The following is a 21,528-nucleotide window of genomic DNA, read 5'->3' as shown; positions in this document are numbered from 1 at the left end:
CTTGATCTTGATCATCATTTTCTGTCATAGTTGTGTCTTCTTCCATTTTTTCTTTTCCTTTTGAGAAGGAAGATGCTTGTGTAGATAAATTTGATTTTTCACCGAATACTTCTGAAAACATAGAAGTAATGGTATCTTTATCCAAATGTTGGAAAAATTCTTTAAGTAATGTGGTTTGAGTTGGGGTATCATGATTCATTTTTCTCATAGTTTCTCTGGCCGGTCCAAGAGCTATTACCCCCTGTCTATCATAGACTTTTCCTTCTCCGAAAAAGTCCTCTTTGCCCCACCATTTATTAAAATTTTTATGATTAATATAGTAGAGGCAAAATTAATTTCAAACTTCTCCTTAGTCATGTCTTGAAGTCCATATTCCCATCTTATAATCCAGGAAACATTATAATTTATAGCGAATTGGATCATGGCGGTCATTCCATCAAAATGTGGATTAGCATGTTGGAACTTAATCCATATGTTTTTAACATTTTTAGGAAGAATAAAGGGCATTACCCCCCATGAGAAAAAGAAAGTTTTGAACCATGTAGGTATAAATTGATGAACATCATCTAATTGAAATTTTATCCACCAAGAGTGTTTACGTTGAGAATTCTCATATATGAGAGTTGTATCTCATGCCATGATATAATCATGATAATTAAACATATTTGGCATTGCCTGAAAAGTGTTTAAGTGCCTGGTTTGACCTAGAGGTAAACCCCAATTAGCCGCTGGGATAATTTTCTTTATAATCATTTTAGAAAATGCGAAATCGCGATTTCGATCCATATGTTGTATTTCAACTGAACCAGTTTCTACTAAAATAGTTTCAAAATAGTCACGAGTTTTTCTTCCCAATATGGGTTGTAAATCTTTGATTAAATAACTTTGAGCTATATGAATTGGTGATAAACCTTTTAGGTCTTTGTCAACAGGACAGCAATTAAGACATCCTGAAATTAAGTAGGGATATTTTAATTCCTCTTTGGAGCTTTTTAAGGCAAATATAGCATTATTATAATAATGAATTTCATATGCAGTTGGATCATCTGTGAATTCTTTAATAGGATCGAATTTCTCTTCTTCGTTAGTAGCCGTATTAAGCTGAGGAACAGTAGTGGCACCTCTTTTAAAAGGTGGTTTATTCATCGGTTTCTTTCCGGTCGCTGGTCTTTTTAGAACCGTTTTCCAAGGTTGATCCCTGCAAAAATTCTCTGGTTAGAAAATCTGGTAAAGAATTAGATTTTCCAGAGATATGTTCAATATCAAAATCAAAACATGCTAATATAGCTTGTCATCTAGCAAAAATTTGTTTAGATGCTATTATTTTAACAGTTTTTAAAAGAATATCTTTAGCAAATTTGCAATCTACTCTTAAAAGAAATTTCTTGTTTAAAAGATCACTTTCAAATTTTGTAATACATTTAACAATTGAAAGAATTTCTTTCTTTATTGTTGAATAATTTTTCTGAGTATTATTCCAAGTTCCAGAAGTGTATCTAACAAGAATTTCTTTAGATGTATTATCTATTTTTCGTTTAAGTATTCCTCCATATCTAATATCGGAGGCATCTGTTTCAACTATTTTAAATGCTTCAGGATTAGCAATAGATAAACAAGAGAGTTCTTTAAATCTTTTTTTATTTTTTGAATGGCTAAAGTATGACTATCAGTCCATGGTTGAGGATTTTTCTTTAACCTTTGAAATAATAATTTACAATCTTGAGCGAGATCTTTATAAAAATCTCCTATATAATTAAGACTTCCAAGAAATCTTTGTAATTGATTTATATCAGTGATTTAATCAGGAAATTTATCAGCAAAGACAATTGCTCTTTCTATAGGAATCATTATCCCATTTTCAATATAATGTCTTAAGAATTTTATCTTAGTTTGAAAAAGTTTTACTTTTTTCTGATTTACAGCTAAACCAGCCCTTTTAGTAGCTTGAATAAATATATTGAGATGTTTAAAATGCTGATCAATATTGTCAGAATAAATAAGAACATCATCAATATAAACTATGATATAATCTATATATAAATTATAAATTTCATTCATTATATTTTGAAATTCCATTGGAGCATTTTTTAAACCAAATGGCATAACATTCCATTCGTAATGTCCAAATGGTACAATAAAAACAGTTTTATATTTATCTTCTTCTTTTAGAAGAATTTGATAAAATCCTGATTTTAAATCAAAAGAAGAGAATATTTTCCCTTTAAATAATCTATTTAATAAGTCTCTTTTATTTGGTAATGGACGTTTTATCCATTTTAATGCTTTATTAAGCGGTTTATAATTAATAACAAGTCTTGGAGCTCCTCTTTCAATTTCTGCTGCATTTTCTACATAAAATGCTGGACAACTCCAAGAACTATTACTTGGTCTGATTAATTCTTTTTTAAGAAGACTATCAATTTCTTCTTTACAATATTTTAAAAGTCTAGGCCCCATTGCTACAGGCCTCGCTTTTGTAGGAATTTTATCCTCAGTAAAATCATCTGTATAAGGAAGACTAACTTGATGTTTTTTCCTATTCCAAAAGGCATTAGGGACTTCGGCACAAATTTCTTTAGAAATATTTTCTGAAATAATTTTTATTTTTTTTTGAATTTTTTCAGAATTTATTTTTTCTTTAATATTTTTAAAAAGAATTTCTTCTTTCAATGAAGGAACAAAATTTTCCTTATTATTTACTATTTTTTGTAAAATATTTATAGATTTTGAAACAGGTATTGTGGTAAATGTGAAAAATAAATTATTTCCTTTAATATTGGTTTATAAACCCTTTTCATTAATTTTATTAATAGGAAACAACATTTGGAAAAATGGAGTTCCTAAAATCACAGGAGTAGATATATTTTTAATAAAAATAAAAGTTGTATTTAAACAAACTCCAGAATTACATATTGCTACATCAGACAATTTGTAATTAGCTATGAGAGGTTGCTTATTAGCAGCTGTTATAAATTGAGTGGTCTTTTTGTAAAATTTGGAAGGAACAATTCCTTCACTGATACAATTTACACCAGCTCCTGTATCTAATAATGCTTCAATAGTAATTTTAAATTTTTTATTAATAATTAATGTTACTTTTGAGTACCATTTTTGAGAAATAATTTGATCAATTTTATTGACCCATACCATTTGATTTATTTCATGATCATTTTCATCTTTAGTTAAAATATCTTCTTCTTCTTTATCAGAAGTAGAATCTTTTTCCCAAATGTGATTATTAATACTAAGAGTATTTACTCTTTCTTTTAAATATTTTATCTGATCTATTTCTCCTTTTAATTCAGAAATAGTAGGCTCTTTTTCTTTTTGTTTAGACTTTTCTAGTATTTTATTATAAGAAAATAATTCATGTTCTTGTACAGTATTTTGTAAAGTTTAGTAGGTTTATGATTCGCCATATTCAAATAATGTTCTATAGCTTTTCTTTTTTCTATAGGATCTTTTATTTGATCTATAAGATCTAAAATGAAAGTTTCTTCATTTGATATAACATTTATTTCTAATCCCATAAAATTTATGAGATATGTATCACAATCACAATCTGGGTCACAAATTTTATTTTCTGATATATCAGAATCATTATCTGAACTACTATTAGAATATTCAGAGAATTCATTATCAATAATATTGATATAGAAATACTTTTGTTTTAAATCTTCTTCTTTATTAAGAAGAATATTTATTAATGTTTCTTTTAAATCATTGTTTATGTTAAGATTATTAATCTTTTTCTTGACATAACACTTATTAGCCTTATGTCCAATTTTTCCACATTTCCAGCATACTAGAACTTTAGTAGAATCATTTTTTTTATAGGTTTTTTAAACCTTTTCTTAGAATATTTTTTAGATTTCTCTTTATTTTTTAGATAATGTTTCTTTTGTTTAAAAGGAAATCTTTTCTTTTTCTTATCCCTTTTAGGATATTGTATTGGTTGAAAGTCTATTTGCTCACAAAAGTCACAATAATATTTTTATTTTCTTCTTTTTACATATCAAGTTGTCTTTTTAACTTGATGTCATTGCAAAGAGTAATTCCTTCTGCAGTTATTTCTGCGGATAAATCACCATAGGTGAGTGAATTCCAATCTATAGAATTTGTTGGAGATTTTGATTTTAACCTATTTTAACTCTTTCAGCAAGGAGAACTGGAAGTCCGGAAACAAATTTTTCTTTCCAAAAATTTGCATTGCAATCATTTCTAGTTAAGACTTTGGTCATAAAAACATCTTTATACCATCTAAATTCAGATAATGTTGGACATCTCAAATTCATCAATTGCTCTTGAGATCTATCTAATTGAAGTTCATTAGCTCCAATAAAATTAGATAGAATTGTATAAATAAGTGTATTAACAGCATTAAATTCTTCTCTTCCATTAAGATCAATTATAGAAGAGTTAAGAATTTTATTCTTTGCGTCTTTAGAAAGATAAAAGTCCCACCAACCTTGAAGTTGGCCTGTGAAACCAGTAATAATGGCTTGAGCAATTTGCCTATCATTATTACATTTTATCTTTGCGGCAGAAGAGTATATTAACATTTGCTTAATAACAGTTTTAATCTGATATTCAGATTTTCCATCTATATTCCATTCAGTAATGGCTTCTCCATTAAACTGAACGTAATCTTTCTTTTCTTCAATTTGAAGATCAATAGGTGTTGCTTTTTTATAAAAAGGTTTTACAATTGATACTTTATGCATTTTGTTAATCTGCATTTCATCTTCTGACGAACTAGAAAGATTTTCAAATTGTTCAGATTTAGTAATGACAGAAATAGAACCTTTTTCTTTAATGTTGATTTTTTGTAATCTGTCTATTAGGCCTTCCATAAAATCTTCATCTTTTTTGGAACTTAAAAGAAAATTTTCTTTTTTAAGATTAGGAGGAGGTTTTATCATTAAAGTTTTTGAACTTTCACCACTAGAAAATCCTTGTTTAGATTTAGATAAAATTTCTTCAATTCGGGTAGTCTGATTTCTTAAAGAATGTAAAGTAAGATTAGTAAAATTATTCTGTTGAATTATATGATCAAAATTACTCTGTCCTAGTTCAGATTTTATAGGAGCATCGTAAATTTCTTTATTACCTTTTTTAATTTGTAATGTAGTGAATGNGATTTTGATAAAATTTCTTCAATTCGGGTAGTCTGATTTCTTAAAGAATGTAAAGTAAGATTAGTAAAATTATTCTGTTGAATTTTATGATTAAAATTACTCTGTCCTAATTCAGATTTTATAGAGCAGCGTAAATTTCTTTATTACCTTTTTTAATTTGTAAAGTAGTGAATGGAGGATGAATATCAAAAGATTCTTCTCCAGTTTCATGAACATATAATTTATATGTTGATTCAAGAGTGTTTATGAAAGACTCATATGTAAAATTTGGAAATATTTTATTTCTTGCTGGAAAATATAAATTTTCTAGCCACCAATAATGACCGAATTTGTGATAATTACTCGAAAATATAGTATTTTCTTATTCATTTGGAGTATTCAAAGAGCGAAATCAAGTATCCGAAATCCTATAATAAGTACTTTGTATGTCAAAATAAGTATTTACTCTTATTCCTTGATAATTGAGAAATAAATTTTTTTAAAATTAAATTTTAGATGAAGAAGACATGTGTAATTTTTGTGGATAAAATTATATATATTTTTAAATAATAAAAGAACAAAATTGTAACTTTGGGTTTATAGGGAGTTAAAACTAAAATTAAATCATTGTCAAGTACTAAATCTTAAAAAATTGTGGTGAGATATTGAATTTTAATTCAAAGATGTGTTGATGAATTTTTCACAAATTTACCCTTAAATTGACTTATTGATCTTAGTTGAGTGGAGCTATTACTAATAAAAAATGGAAAAATATATCTAAAAAATCATTAATTGTTTTGTTTATAAAAAATTTACTTTTTAACAATAAATAAATACTTTTAAAAAATTTGTCATTTATTAGATGAATAAATATTTTATTAAAAATTTAATTATTTTTAGAACATGCTAAAAAATATTTATATCGAATTTTTAATTAAGATACATAATAATAGTAATTTACGGATAATCAATATGTCAAAGTTCACGATGAAATTATTTTAAAAATTTAGAAAAAGTAACATATTATATAAAAATATATATTTTATTTAATATGATAGAAAATATTGATAAATAAATATATAAAAATGACACAAAATTTAAAATCATTACCGAAATTAAATGAACTGATATAACTAATGTAGATATTTAAATTTAGTTTATATTTTCAAGGCGTATCAAATTCAAAATTTATTTTTTTTTTAAAAAAATCACATTTAATTACGCAATTATTTCATTTTTGTTTTCAAATATAAAATAAGATAGATGAATATATTAATATTAATAAATATTTCTTTTTATAACAAATTTTTTTGTGAAAACTTTCAAATTTGACAAAATTTTTGTTTATATATGTATAGATTAATAGAGAAAATATGGTTAAAATTTATATTTTCTATTCATATTTTGAGTCCAAAGATATTTTTATAATCCAATATTCACGTAATACGTACTTATATATCACTATTCTTATTTTTGGTTTAAATATATAAATGGATTTGTTTATTTATTTGTTTATGACTTGGGAATGAGTAGGTCTCTTGTGAGACGGTCTCACGAATCTTTATCTGTGAGACGGGTCAACCCTACTGATATTCACAATAAAAAAATAAAATTCTTAGCATAAAAAATAATACTTTTTCATGGATGACTCAAATAAGAGATATGTCTCATAAAATACGACCCGTGAAACCGTTTCACATAAGTTTTTGTCCTTTAGAATATGCATAATCTTATGATTAATTAATAATATGTAAATCACATTAACTAGGTAACCAAAAAATATAAGAATTGTGTAACAAGCTTCCTCAAAAAAGTATTGACCGGAGGAATTAATGTGAATATGGGTAAACCTTGGATTAATGCAATAATATGCAAATCACGTTAGTTACGATACCTTAGAAAGGGATTGGGTCATCCTTGGACTCAGACGTAAGAAAGAAAGACCGATAACCTAGAGCTGGCCTCGAGAAGTGAGAAGAGACTAGGTGAAAGCCATCCTGGGCATGCATCAACCCAATAAGCTTGTGAGACAACTACCAACTTGTATAAGTCCGGGCTCATAACCTCAAACGAACAACACAAGAAGACTAATTCAATTGATCGTAGACCCTGTCGACCAAAAATCAAGGTATATGTTCCCCTCCACGTTCTCATATCATGCTTAAAACAAAGACATGGGCCACGTCCTCACAACGTGGCCACTATTCGAGCATCTCATAATAGTCACCGACTTTGGTACCCTATAAATACACACAACAGAGGTAAAATCTGTTAGTTCACTCTTTTCAGTGGCACTAGCACTCTCTACATATTTACTTAAACACGCTTTCTTTCCTTTGCGTGCATATTTGATTAACTTGAGCATCAGAGTGGTCACACCAGAAACTCTTCAGCTGTCTCATTAACGTTCCTTGTTCCTAGGTCAATAGGCTATTCAGCTTGAGTTACTCTTGTTCGATCACTAACACGTGTAGGGAAAGAACATATCTCTATCTAAAATATTGCTTACCAGCTCACTCAATTTTACCGAGTAACATCAGTTAGATAAATCACAATAGATAAGAACAATATGAAAAATTTATATGATAAAATATTGATAAATAAATAAAAGCAAAAACTTGTGTGAGACGGTCTCACGGGTCGTATTTTGTGAGACGTGTCTCTTATTTGGGTTATCTACGAAAAATCATTACTTTTTATGCTAAGAGTATTACTTTTTATTGTGTATCGGTAGGGTTGACCCGTCTCACAGATAAAGATTCGTGAGACCGTCTCACAAGAGATCTACTCAAAAATAAAATAAAACTGCTAATAATAACCAAACATTCATGTACTTCATCAACTCAAAATTCGAGTCTAATTTGTTTATTGTTTTAAGATTCGGGGGGTGGGTTATTGAATGAATGAACCGTTCATACTTTCATGATATCATTATCAACAGTTTCTTAAATGTCCACATTTTCTTCAGGACACTGACCCGTGCTGTTAAATAATCCCGTTTCTTTTTCGTTCTGAATTTTCTAATCTAAAAAGTACTAACACTCTCCCCGGATAATTCGAGGAAACCTGCATTAAAAAATTTGTTTAGTACCATTTTGGTTTAATTAATCGATTTGAAGGTGGGTTTACGCAATTTTTTTTGTTTAAGCCGGCGGATTTCACATTGGACTGGTTTGCTTTTCGGACTACAGCTTTACTAATACTGTACAATTGTTATAATATTATAGCATAATGAATTTTGATAATTCAGTTGCTCGTAGTTTTTGGGTATAAATATTTTGTGTTTTGGTGGGGAGATGTAGATTGCGACACGAGGATGGTGCAAACCCCGTTTACTTGGCGTTATGGAGGTCGTGAAGTCTTTCTCTCTGGCTCCTTTAATGGGTATTCATGATATTCCTTTGTTCTCTTGCTGATAAAATTTCCACCGGGCTAGCGTGTGTGTTCCTGTTTTTGTTTGGGTGTGTGGAGAGAGCTAATTCAGAAACTCGATTGCTGGATGCGGGAAGAAACTTTTATACAATTTGGGTCGAATATAAAGTGTGATTTTTTTTCTTTTTGAGGTGATTAGATTACAGCTCTTTTGGTTGAATTGTGTTCGGAATGATGTTTTTTGGTGTGTTTACAGGTGGAGCGAGAGGATACAACTGATTCCAATGGAGGGTTCTGCTGCTGTTTTCCAGAGAATTATTGATCTTCCACCTGGTTGTTATCAGGTATATATAAGTATTTGCTACCGAATATATCGTAACGACGCTGGGGACATTGGTTAGGCCAAGTGCCTATTTTTCAGTCTCTTGTTGTTGTGTGGAGAGACTTGTGTAAGCTATCTCACTCGACGGAGAAGCTGAACTTACTTTTCTGTTGAACGTGATGTATGGTAGACTTGAACGATGGTTATGGGACAACTATCTATTGAAGGAAGTGATTAGTGTGTATAATTTTCTTAATTGCTTGTTTTCTACAATTTGTGTAATAACATGGCAATAAAACTAAACCGGCTTGTTATTTTGTTCTGTTTCTCTTTAGAATTAAATATTTTTACTTGGAATTTTCAAAGTTGACTTTTCCATCATTTACTTGGTCATTCTGCATTTTTTTATTGCATGCAGTGGATTTATGGTTGCTTTAATCCTGGAAAATCATTTTTTTACAATTTATCAAGGAACACATATTTTCTGGTTCTTAACAATCAATGCAGTATAAATTTGTGGTCGATGGCGAATGGCAAGTTGATCAGCAGCAAATATGTGATGTTGATGAGTATGGAACGGTAAACAACATAGTTCTCGTCAGTGGAACAGAGTTCATGTCTCCAGATTATAACGCTGAAGCTTTTCAGTCTAGTACAAGTGGAGCAAATGACAGAGAAATGCTTTCTGTGGTCTGTCTTTTAAATTTTATGCATCCCATATCATTTTGTTGATTTGGTCTAATCCATTAAGTTTGTGCGCTATTCTCGACGGTCGACCAGGGTTCATCTTCTGGCAGTCTCTGTAATGAACCAGCTATGCAATTATCAGATGCTGATATGGATATTCTTCGTCAAGTTCTATCCATGCATTTGTTCTCTGCTGCAGTATATGAGCTAATCCCGAATTCAGGCAAGGTTTGAATGCCTTTGGCTTTTTCTTCGGTGTGATTTATTTGTACTAAATTTCTTTGACTTCTGTTACACCTTTCTTGATTTTTCTGTATGACAGTTTCCAATTTTGTGATATTTCTTTCAAGTCTAGGTCCTTATATTGGATGTTGAAGTAGACGTGGAACAGGCCTTCCATGTTATGTATGACGAGGTACTTGGAGATTTTATATGGGATATTCTATCTTTCTGAAGTCTGACGATGCTTGCATGATATTTTCATGCCTGAGCCACATAAACTAATTTAACTATAAAATGACAGGCTAATTTAGTTAAAACTTTTGAAAAGTATTTAACTGGGCGTCACACTGCAGGAGGTAAACTGTCAGTGCATCTTCATTTAATTTAGTGTTATAATGTTGTCTAAATTTTGATTTACCTCAAGATAATAATACGCTTTCTCTCTTTTCCTCTCTCTCATTCTCTTAATCCATGCGTGTGAGTGGGGTTTCTTGATCACTAGGTGTGAAAATTTTACCAGTTTCTTAGATGACCTAATGTTCTACAAAGGCCCTAAATGTTGTTATTTTTATGTTGGCTTTATTGTGACATAATATTTTGTTTACTCAATATTTTTGTTACAGGCTTCACAAATTTTTTACAAAGTTGTTTATGAAATTATTTTAGGGGCTCAGAGTTGTGCCTTTGTGGGATGAACATAACAGGCAGATGGCAGGAATGTTGACCTCTTCGGATTTTATTTTGATCTTACTTCAGGTAGATTTTACAACTAGCGGCTAATATATTCCCTTGAATATTAACTAGAGAATTAGTCATGATGGGAGACATAGGATCGAAATTGCAGTGTAGAATCTGTAGACCTTAAGTATTCATATATGTCATACTTCTGTAATTCGTGTAGTGTTGAAAATTTACGATTTTGGCTTACAACCTCTGGACGATATCACCTTTTTCCAATTCACATGGATCCTTCTTGGACAACATGGAATCATTGTCTATAAATAGAAGTATGTCTTGGTCTTTATGATGTTGGAAATATTCGCCCATCATGAGGACAAGTTATCCAACACAGATACAAGCTCCGGGTGGCCATTCATCTGGCCATAAATTAGAGTATTTTTTATTAGTAAATACTTTCTTCTTTCTCCTGATGGATCATGGAGATAAGTTACGAGGTAGGGTGAGGGGCGACTATATCATTCAGGCATACCAACATTGTGAATCATGAAAAAAGAATGGGAAAATATGGAATCTCTCTTTATATCATCCATTGGTGTTTTATTTTGTTTTGGACTTTGCAGTTTTATTCGAATGGATTATATTTGTGAATACATGTGCATCCCAGTGATGGGAGACTTCATTTTAGTCCTGGATGTTGGAGTACTGTATATACAACTATCCTGTATTTAGTGTTTTGGTCATTCTTGTCATTATCGTGATGAACCGTGATATTTTTTTGCATTGTCTTTTTAAATATTTGACGACTCTTTCTTTTTCAGTTTACAAGATCTTAATGGACAGTGTTTTACTCAGAATTTTAGAGATTGTACATGAATTTGTCTCAAGTTTTAACCTCAGATCAGTGGGGATGTTTTCCATAATCCTAGTTCTAGTCTCTTCATGGACTATGGCGGATGCTGCTGATTCCCCATTTTCTTTGATATACCTGACATATCCTAGCTAGCAGAAGTCTCATAGTATAACTAGCCTTTTGCCACTAATTGTGCTATTGCCTATTTGGTGTTCTATACATATTTTGGAATGTTGGGCGCTATTTTTAACATATTTCTTCATAATAGATGATTTTCCTCAACTCCCGCAGCTTCACAGTAATCATGCAATTTTTTCCAATGAAGATCTTGGAAGACAAACAGTATCTTCCTGGAAAGGCTGGAAATTTCTACACCACAGAGATGTACTTAGGACTTTGGTTCCCCATGAAAGAACGCCTTTAATCCATGTAAACATTCTTTCGGTTGAAGTTTCATGTGGTACTCCATGTTTTCTGTGTGTTCCCTTCTTATTTTGCTACCTACAGGCTGGTCCTGATGAGTCTTTAGCCGATGTTGCTTCAAGAATTCTACAGAATAACATTTCTGCCATTCCAGTCGTACATTCAGTAAATGGATTGTGCCCTCGTTTGTTGCATATAGCATGCCTCTCTGGAGTTTTAAAACGTATGTTTTGGGAAGTTAGTCAAGATTATATTCTTTTGCTAATTTTTTTGCCATAACAGATGCGAACATTTTGATTACTACTGTGATTTTGAAATTCTAGATGTGTGCAGGCATTTGAAGCACCATCTTGGATATCTGACTCTTTTACAGCAACCTGTTGGTTACCTCCCATTAGGTACATGGGCAAAAGAATTTCGGAGAACGATGGCTCGTCCATTGTTGACGTTGCACCTCAGTGATTCTCTTAATGATGCTCTTACGATGTTACTAGAAGGTGAAAGTTAACTTTATTGTTCTGCATTCAGCATCAATGAAACGGTCTTTGAGTGCACTTAAGTCATGCTCGAACCTTTTCCACTCTGGATACAACTATTTGATTGGTCACTAACTCTAGCTTTTGGAAAATTGTATTTAAGAACAAATAGTGTTTTCTTCTTTGGGCTACTTTCTGACCTATGAGTATAATGTACAGGAAATATGTATTTTTATTGCTGAATACAGTGGATTCCTAACTTGATGACATATATCTTTGTTATCGCAGCTCAAATAAGTTCCATACCCATAGTTGATGATGGGGGTAACCTTGTAGATACGTACTCCAGAAGGTAATCAATATGTGCTTGAATTTGAACTTCAAGCATTATTTTTTAATTCTCTACAATTTGGTTCCTTTGTGTTTTTGTTAAACCATGGGGCCATGTTTATGCAGTGATATTATCTCCTTAGCAAAGGATAACATGTATACACATATTCAACTCGACCATATGACGATATTGCAAGTAAGTCCTGACTTTTCTTATGGGCATTTTAAGATATGAAGTTCGATGGTCAATCATCTTAACCGCGCATTATCCATCCGGCTTGATAAAGAGTTTTCGGAAAAAGACATCAATTCTACACGGTTTTTCTCCATGTATATTTATCAATGAAAATAAAATATATTTCAAAGGCTATAATGTTATGGTCTTGGATTGCATAAAATATGGAACAATTCTCCCCATTAATATCACCCGATGGCTTCAGTTTATAGTAAGTTAGTAACCCTTTCGTCCTCGCTTGATCCATAATCAGTCGGATTATCAATTGGACAGGCAATAGAAATTACTGTTGATGTGCGTAGAGATCGCCTACAAACATGTACAAGGTTTGATTCCTTCTACAGGGTAATGGAACTTCTATCCGAACCAGGTCGGCCTCTTCTCGTTTTTTGTCTCTGTAAATTTCAAAAGTTAAGTTCCTAAGAAAGAATCAATAATACAAATTTAAATATAAGTTCCCTGTTTGACCGTTTTTTCTACGCTATATTCAGATACACGTCGTGTTATTATAGTTGAGGCGTCCAGCCGACGCATCGAAGGTGTAATTACCTTGAGGGATGTATTCCATTTTTTGTCTAGATGAAACTGTTGCATTATGCCAACAATCGGCTTTTGGTGGCTACTAAACTGGTGATTGTGTTGATTTTGCAAGTTCTAGTTGCCTTTTTCTCGCATCTACGCAAGAGATAAAAATTGTAACTACAAATTTTGCAACCATATATATATATATATATATATATGTGTGTGTGTGTGTGTGTGTGTGTGTGGATAAGCAGACAGAAGTATGTATGTATAGCATATATGCGATTATTTTGTGTGACTTTTGTCTTTGCCGAAATTCTAGAATTAAAGAAACTGAGTTGCGCACCTTGATAATGGCTGAGTAGAGTTTGTATCTTTAGAATCTTATGTGCGTGCAAAAATAATATGTTAAAATGGGATTTCACAATCTCTGATTCTCTTAGGTCTGAGAACTTGGGAAAATTGCGATTTTTGTATATTTGTAATTTTGGTTGTCTATATTATAAAAATATAGTCATAAAACATATTTTAAAATTTTAACAATTTTGGCAACTTTATATTAAGAGTGTTGATATGACGTTACACGGGTAAGTGTTAAGTCAATGAAATGAATTTATATAAATGGATTCAGCATGGATGAATGCGTTCCCAACCAAAACAACATAAAATTTCTTTTATCTCAAAAAATTTACCAAATTTATAATTTCGTATTTTTTATATAAAAAAAATTATGAAATATTCGTGTCATTATCATTCAAATCTATCTCGCTTTTAACGTAGCTTAAGGTAGTGTTGTACAAGACTACAGGACATTTATTTTTATGGTTTCGTTTTTGAATGTCATTCCCAATAAAATAGAAGGTTAAGTGGTCTACGATTCTTGATTAAAATAATTTGAAAATGAGCTGTCAACAAATAGACAATGCACGATGATTGGGACACCCCTAATTTTTTTAACACTAGAAAAATAAATCAACTTTATCATTTAGACCAAAAAAACACTCTGACTCTTAAGAACCCAACGAGCCCTTTACCACAATAGGTGAATATTCCTGTATTATCCTTTGTTAGTCCCTATGTTAAACAAAATACATATAAACATATAAAATAAAGAAATATCCTGTATTTTACATATTCATACGATTGAGTCCTTGGGTTCCTCGTTTTTTTGAAAGAGGGAGGGGAAATCAAGGACGTGCTCTACCATTAAGCTAATAGCCCATCGTGCGAGCCTCCCACTGGGGGTACAATATCGTCTTTCTTTCAAAGTTACACCTCAACCATTCATTATGAAGGGTCGTATTACAATTTAAGAATTTGCTTAATAATCAAACTTCTGATTCAATCAAAGAAGCAGGACTCATACAAATGAAATCGTCTTTCAAGTATATATTTTACAAAAAACTTTATTTTTATTCATTTTATAAAAGTACATCATAGACCTGGAAAACTAATTTAGATGTGACTATAAAAGAGACATCAGGTTTACATATATGAATCTGCGCAAGAATTCAGACACCAGCAAAATTCGAGAGAACGAGCTTCATGCAAGTATCGCTTCATACCCTTCTTCTCTTCCGCTCCTACGAAAAACCACAAAAATGACGACTGCAACGAGAGCGACTCCTAACAGAGTAATAGCCCAGCTATATTCAGATATTGCTGTAGCTTTATGTACCTGCAGGAGACGAGTAATGGATTGGCTAAAACTCCACTGAGCTCAAAAGCAAGGAAAATGTTTAAAACTAACGAGTGTCAAAATTTTCTTTTAGCACAGATTGAAGTAGAATGACTAGCCAGTGTAAAACTACACTAGCCCCGATGTTAAGGATAGAAAGATAATCTCCAATTCACACAAGGTGTTCCATCGAAAGTATGGAACACGATATAAAACGGTTGTTCAAATAATAACATATGCATCTTCTTTATAGCACATGAAAAACCCATAAAATGGGCACCTAGGCTGAAGCCAAATCGAGGTAAAACCTTTGCGCTTGAGGGCTTGACGGCCTTCAATGAGCCTGTGTCTTGGTGCCCCTTGAAGTCCCAAGGCACGTTTTGAGCAGACCTCCATTGATTTGAAGAGAATTAACTTGTAAATGGTCTTTAATATTTTCTAGGGCACTTCATTTGGCACGACTCTTGATACATCTATATCCTAAAGTTAGTTTATATAACTGTCAAGTCCAATTTATTTTTACGCATGCTATCACGATTTACTTTCAGCAACATATCATAAACCATTAAATGATTGCTTGGTCATGTCCATCATGGATAGAATCTGGAAGAGGCATAAGTCTTACATCAACTGGAGCATGCACGACAGCGTTTGAATTTGCTGATGAATCGACAGTCAAAATGTAAAAGAGCCCCATTACTCCTGTGTGCCTCTGTGAACTGCTATAATTTGAAACTAAAGTCAGTGTCTCCCCTGCAGAAATCTTCACAGAGCCAGGTGAAGGGTAACAGGTTGACATTCCCACAATGTAACCCTCTTCGTTTCCAGGTTCAACTCCATTCCCATAAGTTGGGTTTGATGAGCATATGACTCTTCCTCCCTGAAGAAGTTCACCACACAACAACTGTTTATGTGTTTTCAGGAAAACAAGGCAAGACAGCTTTTCATGAAGATCCATATGCACCAACAAACCATGAATCTTAAGATAAGAGAATTAGCTATACGAAGTAGTGAATATCTCTGATCAAGCATCAGAAATATACGAGTAAAGTAAAGAATATCTATTACCACCAAAGAAAAAGGTATAAGCTGTCAAAATACCTCCCCATATAGAGTTGTGCCAATTCCTCCAGCATGTTGGTGCCCAACCCCATAGACTACCTCGCCACCGGTAGGAAAATTAATGGTAAGGATTTTTGAATGGGTGCAACCATCATTAGCCTCAGCAACAGTACACGACTCGACGTCATATTCAATCTGCAACAGAACACTTCCAATGAGCAACGGAGAAATACATTAAGAACAGAAACACAGATGAATGTTACATCGATAAATAGTTGCTTCATAAAGACCAAACTTTTCCTGAAATTTCGATATTTATTCATCAGTTAGCGATGCTTGTTATCCCAAGAACTTGCCAAGTAGAAAACATTGACCGAATCGATTCAAATGAAAATGAATTTAACAATATCCTCTCCAATACTAAATATATACCTCCTCAGATAATTCACTTTCCTTCCTCGATCTCTCTAGCATTAAATTATACTAAAAAACAGAGTGAAATCAAAAGAAGATACTCATTTCCAGAACCAGTTCTTAAGATCCTTATTGACATAAAACTCATCAAGGCAAACATAAATACAGTTAGATAATATTGATTCAACAGAATATGGGAGATGCTTTGTTACCACTTAGGCACTTACCAGGCAGTGATGTCTAGCACGAACTCCCCTTGATTCATCGGACTTTGTCCATATATCTGTGACATCAAATATATAGATTTGAACGGGCAAAATCGAGGGATCCCATTCAACATACTTCACCGTATACCTCAAACGTAGACTTCTCTTCTCAGCCTGAAATCCTTCTTTCACTCTGCATCTTGCGTCATCATAACAACACCTCAATCCACCTCCATATGTTCGGGGCAAGACATAGCCATATTCGTCAACCGTAACATTGTACAAATCACACCGGCACTCGGTGCAACCTAATTTATCCTCGGCACCACGAGTGTCGATTGCATGAACATTAAGCATCCATCTCTCCTCGTATCCATTCGGGATATCATCCGGATTGCCAATCTCAATTCCATAAGGATCAGGCACATCTGTGGTAGTTCTTCGAGTCTCGGATCCAAGCCCAAAATACTGCGAAAGCCCACTGTCACACACACCGCTATTTTTCACAATAATATGTTTGGATCGAAGGAATCCCAGATCACCATGAATATTCGGAATATCCACGCCCTTGCGTTGATAGTATCGCAAAACAACCCAATGATGGAGATACGTTTCATGAAGAGGAATTGACTTCCCGTTTTCATCTACTACTTCTCCATTGAAATTCTTGATAGCTATATGACCTCGAGAAAAATCAATGTTGTAGTAATATTTATTTGAAACCAATCCTGGTTCCAACACAAACTCCGGCGACGAAAAGACTTCAGTTTTCAACCCATCTTCGCTTCTTTGATTAGCTTGTGAACATGGAACAATCGCCACTAGCAGTAGGATTGCAAGGTAAAGAAACCAGCAGCCTGAGCCATGAGCCATTTTTACTCCCATTTTTCACTGGTCACATCTGTTCAAATCAAAATCAAAATCAAGAATCAGTGCACAGAGCTGTACAAAGTTTGTCATAAAAAGTATTCTCCAAACTGGCTGAATCACGATTATCAATTACAAGAATCAACGTAAATTGAATTCAACTAAAGACAGCATATTCATTGTTCTGTTAAAGAATACAAAACTCTGAATCCCATTAAAGAGTCATCAAGCGGAATTAAAACAATACCCATCAACCCAAGAAATCACAAACTTAGTTATATAACTCAAAACCCAATAATTTGCTAACAAAAGTTCATTTATTTTTCTTCAAAAAAAAAAAGATTTACGCACGTAATTTCGTACAGATTGGGAATACATGGATCATATGATGATAATCGAAGAGAAAATAAAAAAGGAGACGGAAGCTCACACAGTATATACAAACCAGAGGACACATGTAGCAAGAGTGAGGCTTAAATCTGAATATATAGAGCAAAGATTTATAGAGCGCTTTCTGCAACTAACAAGTAATTTAATCCGAAGCAGCGTCGTTATAAATGCGATGAAATCAATGCAATATATATATATAATTTAGTCATTTTCTATTTTATTTTTTGCTGATCACAGCGCTTACGCCATAAAATTTACGGCATCGTTTCGACATTTTTTTACCAAACTCTAAGCCCACATTAAAATTGGATTGATTTCCTACCAATATTTCTTTGTCGGCTATTGCGCTTGCACAAAGTTTGTCCTTTACTTGGCCAAGTTTGTTTGCATGCTAGTGCGTTATGTGGAGATCGTCTCTCGTAAATTAGCAAAAAAACGTTTGATATTGGAACTTGGTATATTCTAACATTGAGAATTTACATTATTCTCTCTAAAGAACCAATAACATTGACATGATCATTTATTATTTAAAAATTTCAATATAAGTTACAATTTTTATCCGTGCACATTAGGTGAGTTGATAAATCCACTCAGCACACGTGTCATGTGTTGAGTCAATAAGAATACTATTTATGTAGACAACATGAACAAAATCAGGCAAACCCTCAAATTGCTAATTGCGTTAGTCGGGTAAATTAGGCTGAACAAGTCATTCGTGAGAAGCTCGCATGAGAAAGTGTCGGAAAAGAGAATCGAATTCCTGATCATTAATCAATCTCTTACCTACTCAACCAACTCGTACACTCTCTTTCAGGAGTCTTATATATGTGAGTTCTTTACGGTTTTGATTATTTATGTCGTCAAATTTTAGTTTAGTCTTATATTTTCTTATTTTTGCAAATTTAGTCATTTTTTTTATTGAGAATGTTGATGTATTACTGTGTATATCAATGTAATGTCACCGTCACATAGGAGCGTTACACCAATGTCAAGTCACAAAAAACGATCCAAAGATGAACGACACGGTTGAAAACCATTATTACATCAAGTAAATCTATATAACCAAAAATATAATTTTCTAATGTTAAAATTTAAGAAACTTTGTTAAATCCTACATTAAATGGGTAATGGTCCACATTTGTAATATATTACTGGAAAGTGGTAACGTGGAGAAAACGAAGGTTTGTAGTTTATGAGCAGATTTACGTAGGAATAAGACAAATGGAAAGGTCCATCTTCGAGAAGAATCCTTTTGTTAATAGTTTTTTTTTTCTTTGAAGATTGTATTCACACTCCGACGTTATCTTCGTCTTTCTCTGGTTCAAAAGTCAACCCACAAATTGAATATTTATTTTCTTAATTTATTTTAAATATTTAATAGATATATTGTACATGCTTAAATATTTAAAGTGCATGCTTTCATGAAATTAAAAGATTTTACACGAATATTCGATAATAGGCTGAGAATGAGGTTGAAGTGGTACATGCTGATTTACAGTCGTATCAATCTAATTCAAATGCTATGGAAGCTAGATATTATGATGGAGCTTTTGGTACAATTAAGTTTCGCAACTACAAGGTGCATGGACAACCAGGAGCATTATATATGGATACTCAGAATGTTAAAAAAAGTAGTTGAGAAGGTCCTCCAACCTACTACCATGGTCTCTCCTAGACCCATGGTCCGACCTATTATTGAGGAGGTCGATGACTTAAGATCGCTAAAGAAGAGATGGAAGTCGCTGCAACTTCCGAGTGAAAAGCCACACTGCAGCATTTGGTGAACGAAGTGCAGTCTCAAGAGTTGTGGGATATCGATGGAGCCGAAGTAATATTTGAGGAGGAATGTAGAGGTAACGAGAAAATAGAGTTGCAATTGGAGGATCTAATCTTAGCTCTGGCTAATATGAAAGATCGACAGCCGGAGACAGATGGTTCATAAAGTTGGAATAGATGAGAAGCATTGTACAAAGTAGGTTAGATGGTCACTTTCGTTAATTTTGTCATATTGACTTACAAGAAATTTCTGTAAATATGTGAGAAATAGGCCTTTAAGCCATTCTTTGCTGAAATTGTTTGTAAATAATGATGAAGCACTTGTGAATAAATAAAAATGATTGCTCATGGAATCCGCTGTAATTGATGTATTATGAAAGGAATATTTGTTGGATTGGTTGGCCAAATTGATGACAAAGTGAAGTTCTTTTAGTGCATGTCTTGAAACTTTGGTGACCATTATTCCAAAAATGTTGTTTAGCTGTTGGTCGGTGACAAATGTTGAGTAGCAGTGTTTGCGTCAATATTGAAAAAAGAACAAACTTTTTGTCGTTTGTTTAGTTTTAAAAAATTTTGCTGGAGTTTCCTTTGTAAATGTGATATGACAAAAATGTAAATATCTGCAAATAAATCCCAAGCAACAGATACAAGAACAACAATGTATTTTACCAGCAAATTTTGACTTTCAAGCCACTTTTTCAACTCTACACATTAGAAAAGACACTTTCCAAATCATGACAAACAAGTGTAAAAAAGTACACCTACTGTCCCTAGCCTACGTATTTTATTTCCTTTCAATGTGTATGACACTCCATACGTATATGCTCAGTCAGTTGCAAAGATATTTATCCAAGCTTGGAAATTTATTTTGGATTGGCCGGCGGCACTCCCAAGAGGCAAGATTTTCCATCTCTGTTGGTATTCAAGGTACTGCTTGCATTGGCCTTTGAGATAAATCCTCGATTTCTCCAACTATGTTCCTGTGAAATAAATGGGACCAAGTGATAAATAATGGAGTGTTGATCAACAAAACTATGAATGTTCAAATAATAATGCAACATAACAAAGTGGAAGAAGAGCATCTACTAAGCAGGATGAAAGATGGCCAAGAGAATGAAAGTTGGGTGATTTATACATACTCCATTTCCATCTTCTGAAAATCCACCGGACCCTGCCATCTCAATCAGAGCTAATTTATACAATGCTAGCTAATGATTGCATAAAAGAAGAGCAACTCGTGTGGTTGTGTTCTCAATATGAAGATTATAGAAGTTTCACCACCTATAGGCCAAGCTTTGAATATGTACACCAAGGGAGCCGCTCTGTTGAGGTGCAAGCAATGGGTGTTGCAAGGTGTTACTGATCAAAAACTCATTCAGACATATTCACAAACACCTTGAGTGCAACATGAAATGTGACATATTCTACAATGTTTTTGTGATTGAGGATTGGAAAAAATGGTGAAATATACCTACCTTGAGAAGGTGTGGCTTGATGTAAAGGAGATTGATGATGACAATTTTCAGAAACTGAGATGGTATCATAAAGGCGATGTAATATGCCGTGATATGGGACATGGGATCTCCTGAGTGGTTGAGTAGTTGTCTCAAAGTGAAGGAGGATCAGTTGTGAAATCAGTGAAGAATTGGAGGATTTTGGGGGAAGAAGAAAAAGAAGAAGTTTGGGATGCATGGTGTTGTGAACTACACTGCTTTTTTTTTTCTTTTTTCTCCTCCTCCTCATATATGTCGTATTATGAATTTGGACCAACTTGTAAATGGGCCAATACAATATATTTGAATTATTAAATTTAGCCAATTTGGCCCAGGTTGAGTAGTTGTCTCAAAGTGAAAGAGGATCGGTTGTGAAAGCAGTGAAGAATTGGAGGATTTTGGGGG

General features: G+C 32.8%; 2 protein-coding genes across 8 annotated transcripts; one reads left to right on the top strand and one right to left on the bottom strand.

The window, feature by feature from the left end:
* Positions 1-7,999: 7,999 nt before the first annotated feature.
* Positions 8,000-13,457, top strand: LOC140976487 (sucrose nonfermenting 4-like protein). Of its 7 annotated transcripts, none has more exons than XM_073440674.1 (14): positions 8,001-8,236; positions 8,420-8,501; positions 8,746-8,833; positions 9,319-9,501; positions 9,592-9,726; positions 9,854-9,913; positions 10,387-10,476; positions 11,543-11,680; positions 11,759-11,897; positions 11,998-12,171; positions 12,439-12,502; positions 12,607-12,676; positions 12,989-13,085; positions 13,207-13,457. In XM_073440674.1, the coding sequence occupies exons 2-14, from the start codon at positions 8,434-8,436 to the stop codon at positions 13,296-13,298; spliced, it is 1,398 nt and encodes a 465-aa protein (XP_073296775.1). In that variant the 5' UTR covers positions 8,001-8,236; positions 8,420-8,433; the 3' UTR covers positions 13,299-13,457. The 7 variants fall into 7 exon arrangements, with proteins under 7 accessions (XP_073296777.1, XP_073296778.1, XP_073296775.1 ...); XM_073440675.1 differs by having other exon boundaries at positions 8,001-8,288; XM_073440673.1 differs by having other exon boundaries at positions 8,001-8,321.
* A 1,170-nt stretch (positions 13,458-14,627) lies between these two features.
* LOC140976486 (uncharacterized) lies at positions 14,628-17,482 on the bottom strand. The gene is made up of 4 exons (XM_073440671.1): positions 16,619-17,482; positions 16,017-16,172; positions 15,541-15,795; positions 14,628-14,915 (listed from the first exon to the last, which is right to left on the bottom strand). The coding sequence occupies exons 1-4, from the start codon at positions 17,480-17,482 to the stop codon at positions 14,781-14,783; spliced, it is 1,410 nt and encodes a 469-aa protein (XP_073296772.1). The 3' UTR covers positions 14,628-14,780.
* Between the last annotated feature and the right edge of the window lie 4,046 nt (positions 17,483-21,528).

This window comes from Primulina huaijiensis, chromosome 5, assembly GCF_012295235.1.
Source record: "Primulina huaijiensis isolate GDHJ02 chromosome 5, ASM1229523v2, whole genome shotgun sequence".
NCBI classification, from domain to species: Eukaryota; Viridiplantae; Streptophyta; class Magnoliopsida; order Lamiales; family Gesneriaceae; genus Primulina; species Primulina huaijiensis.
This window is presented reverse-complemented; position numbering and strand designations above follow the sequence as displayed.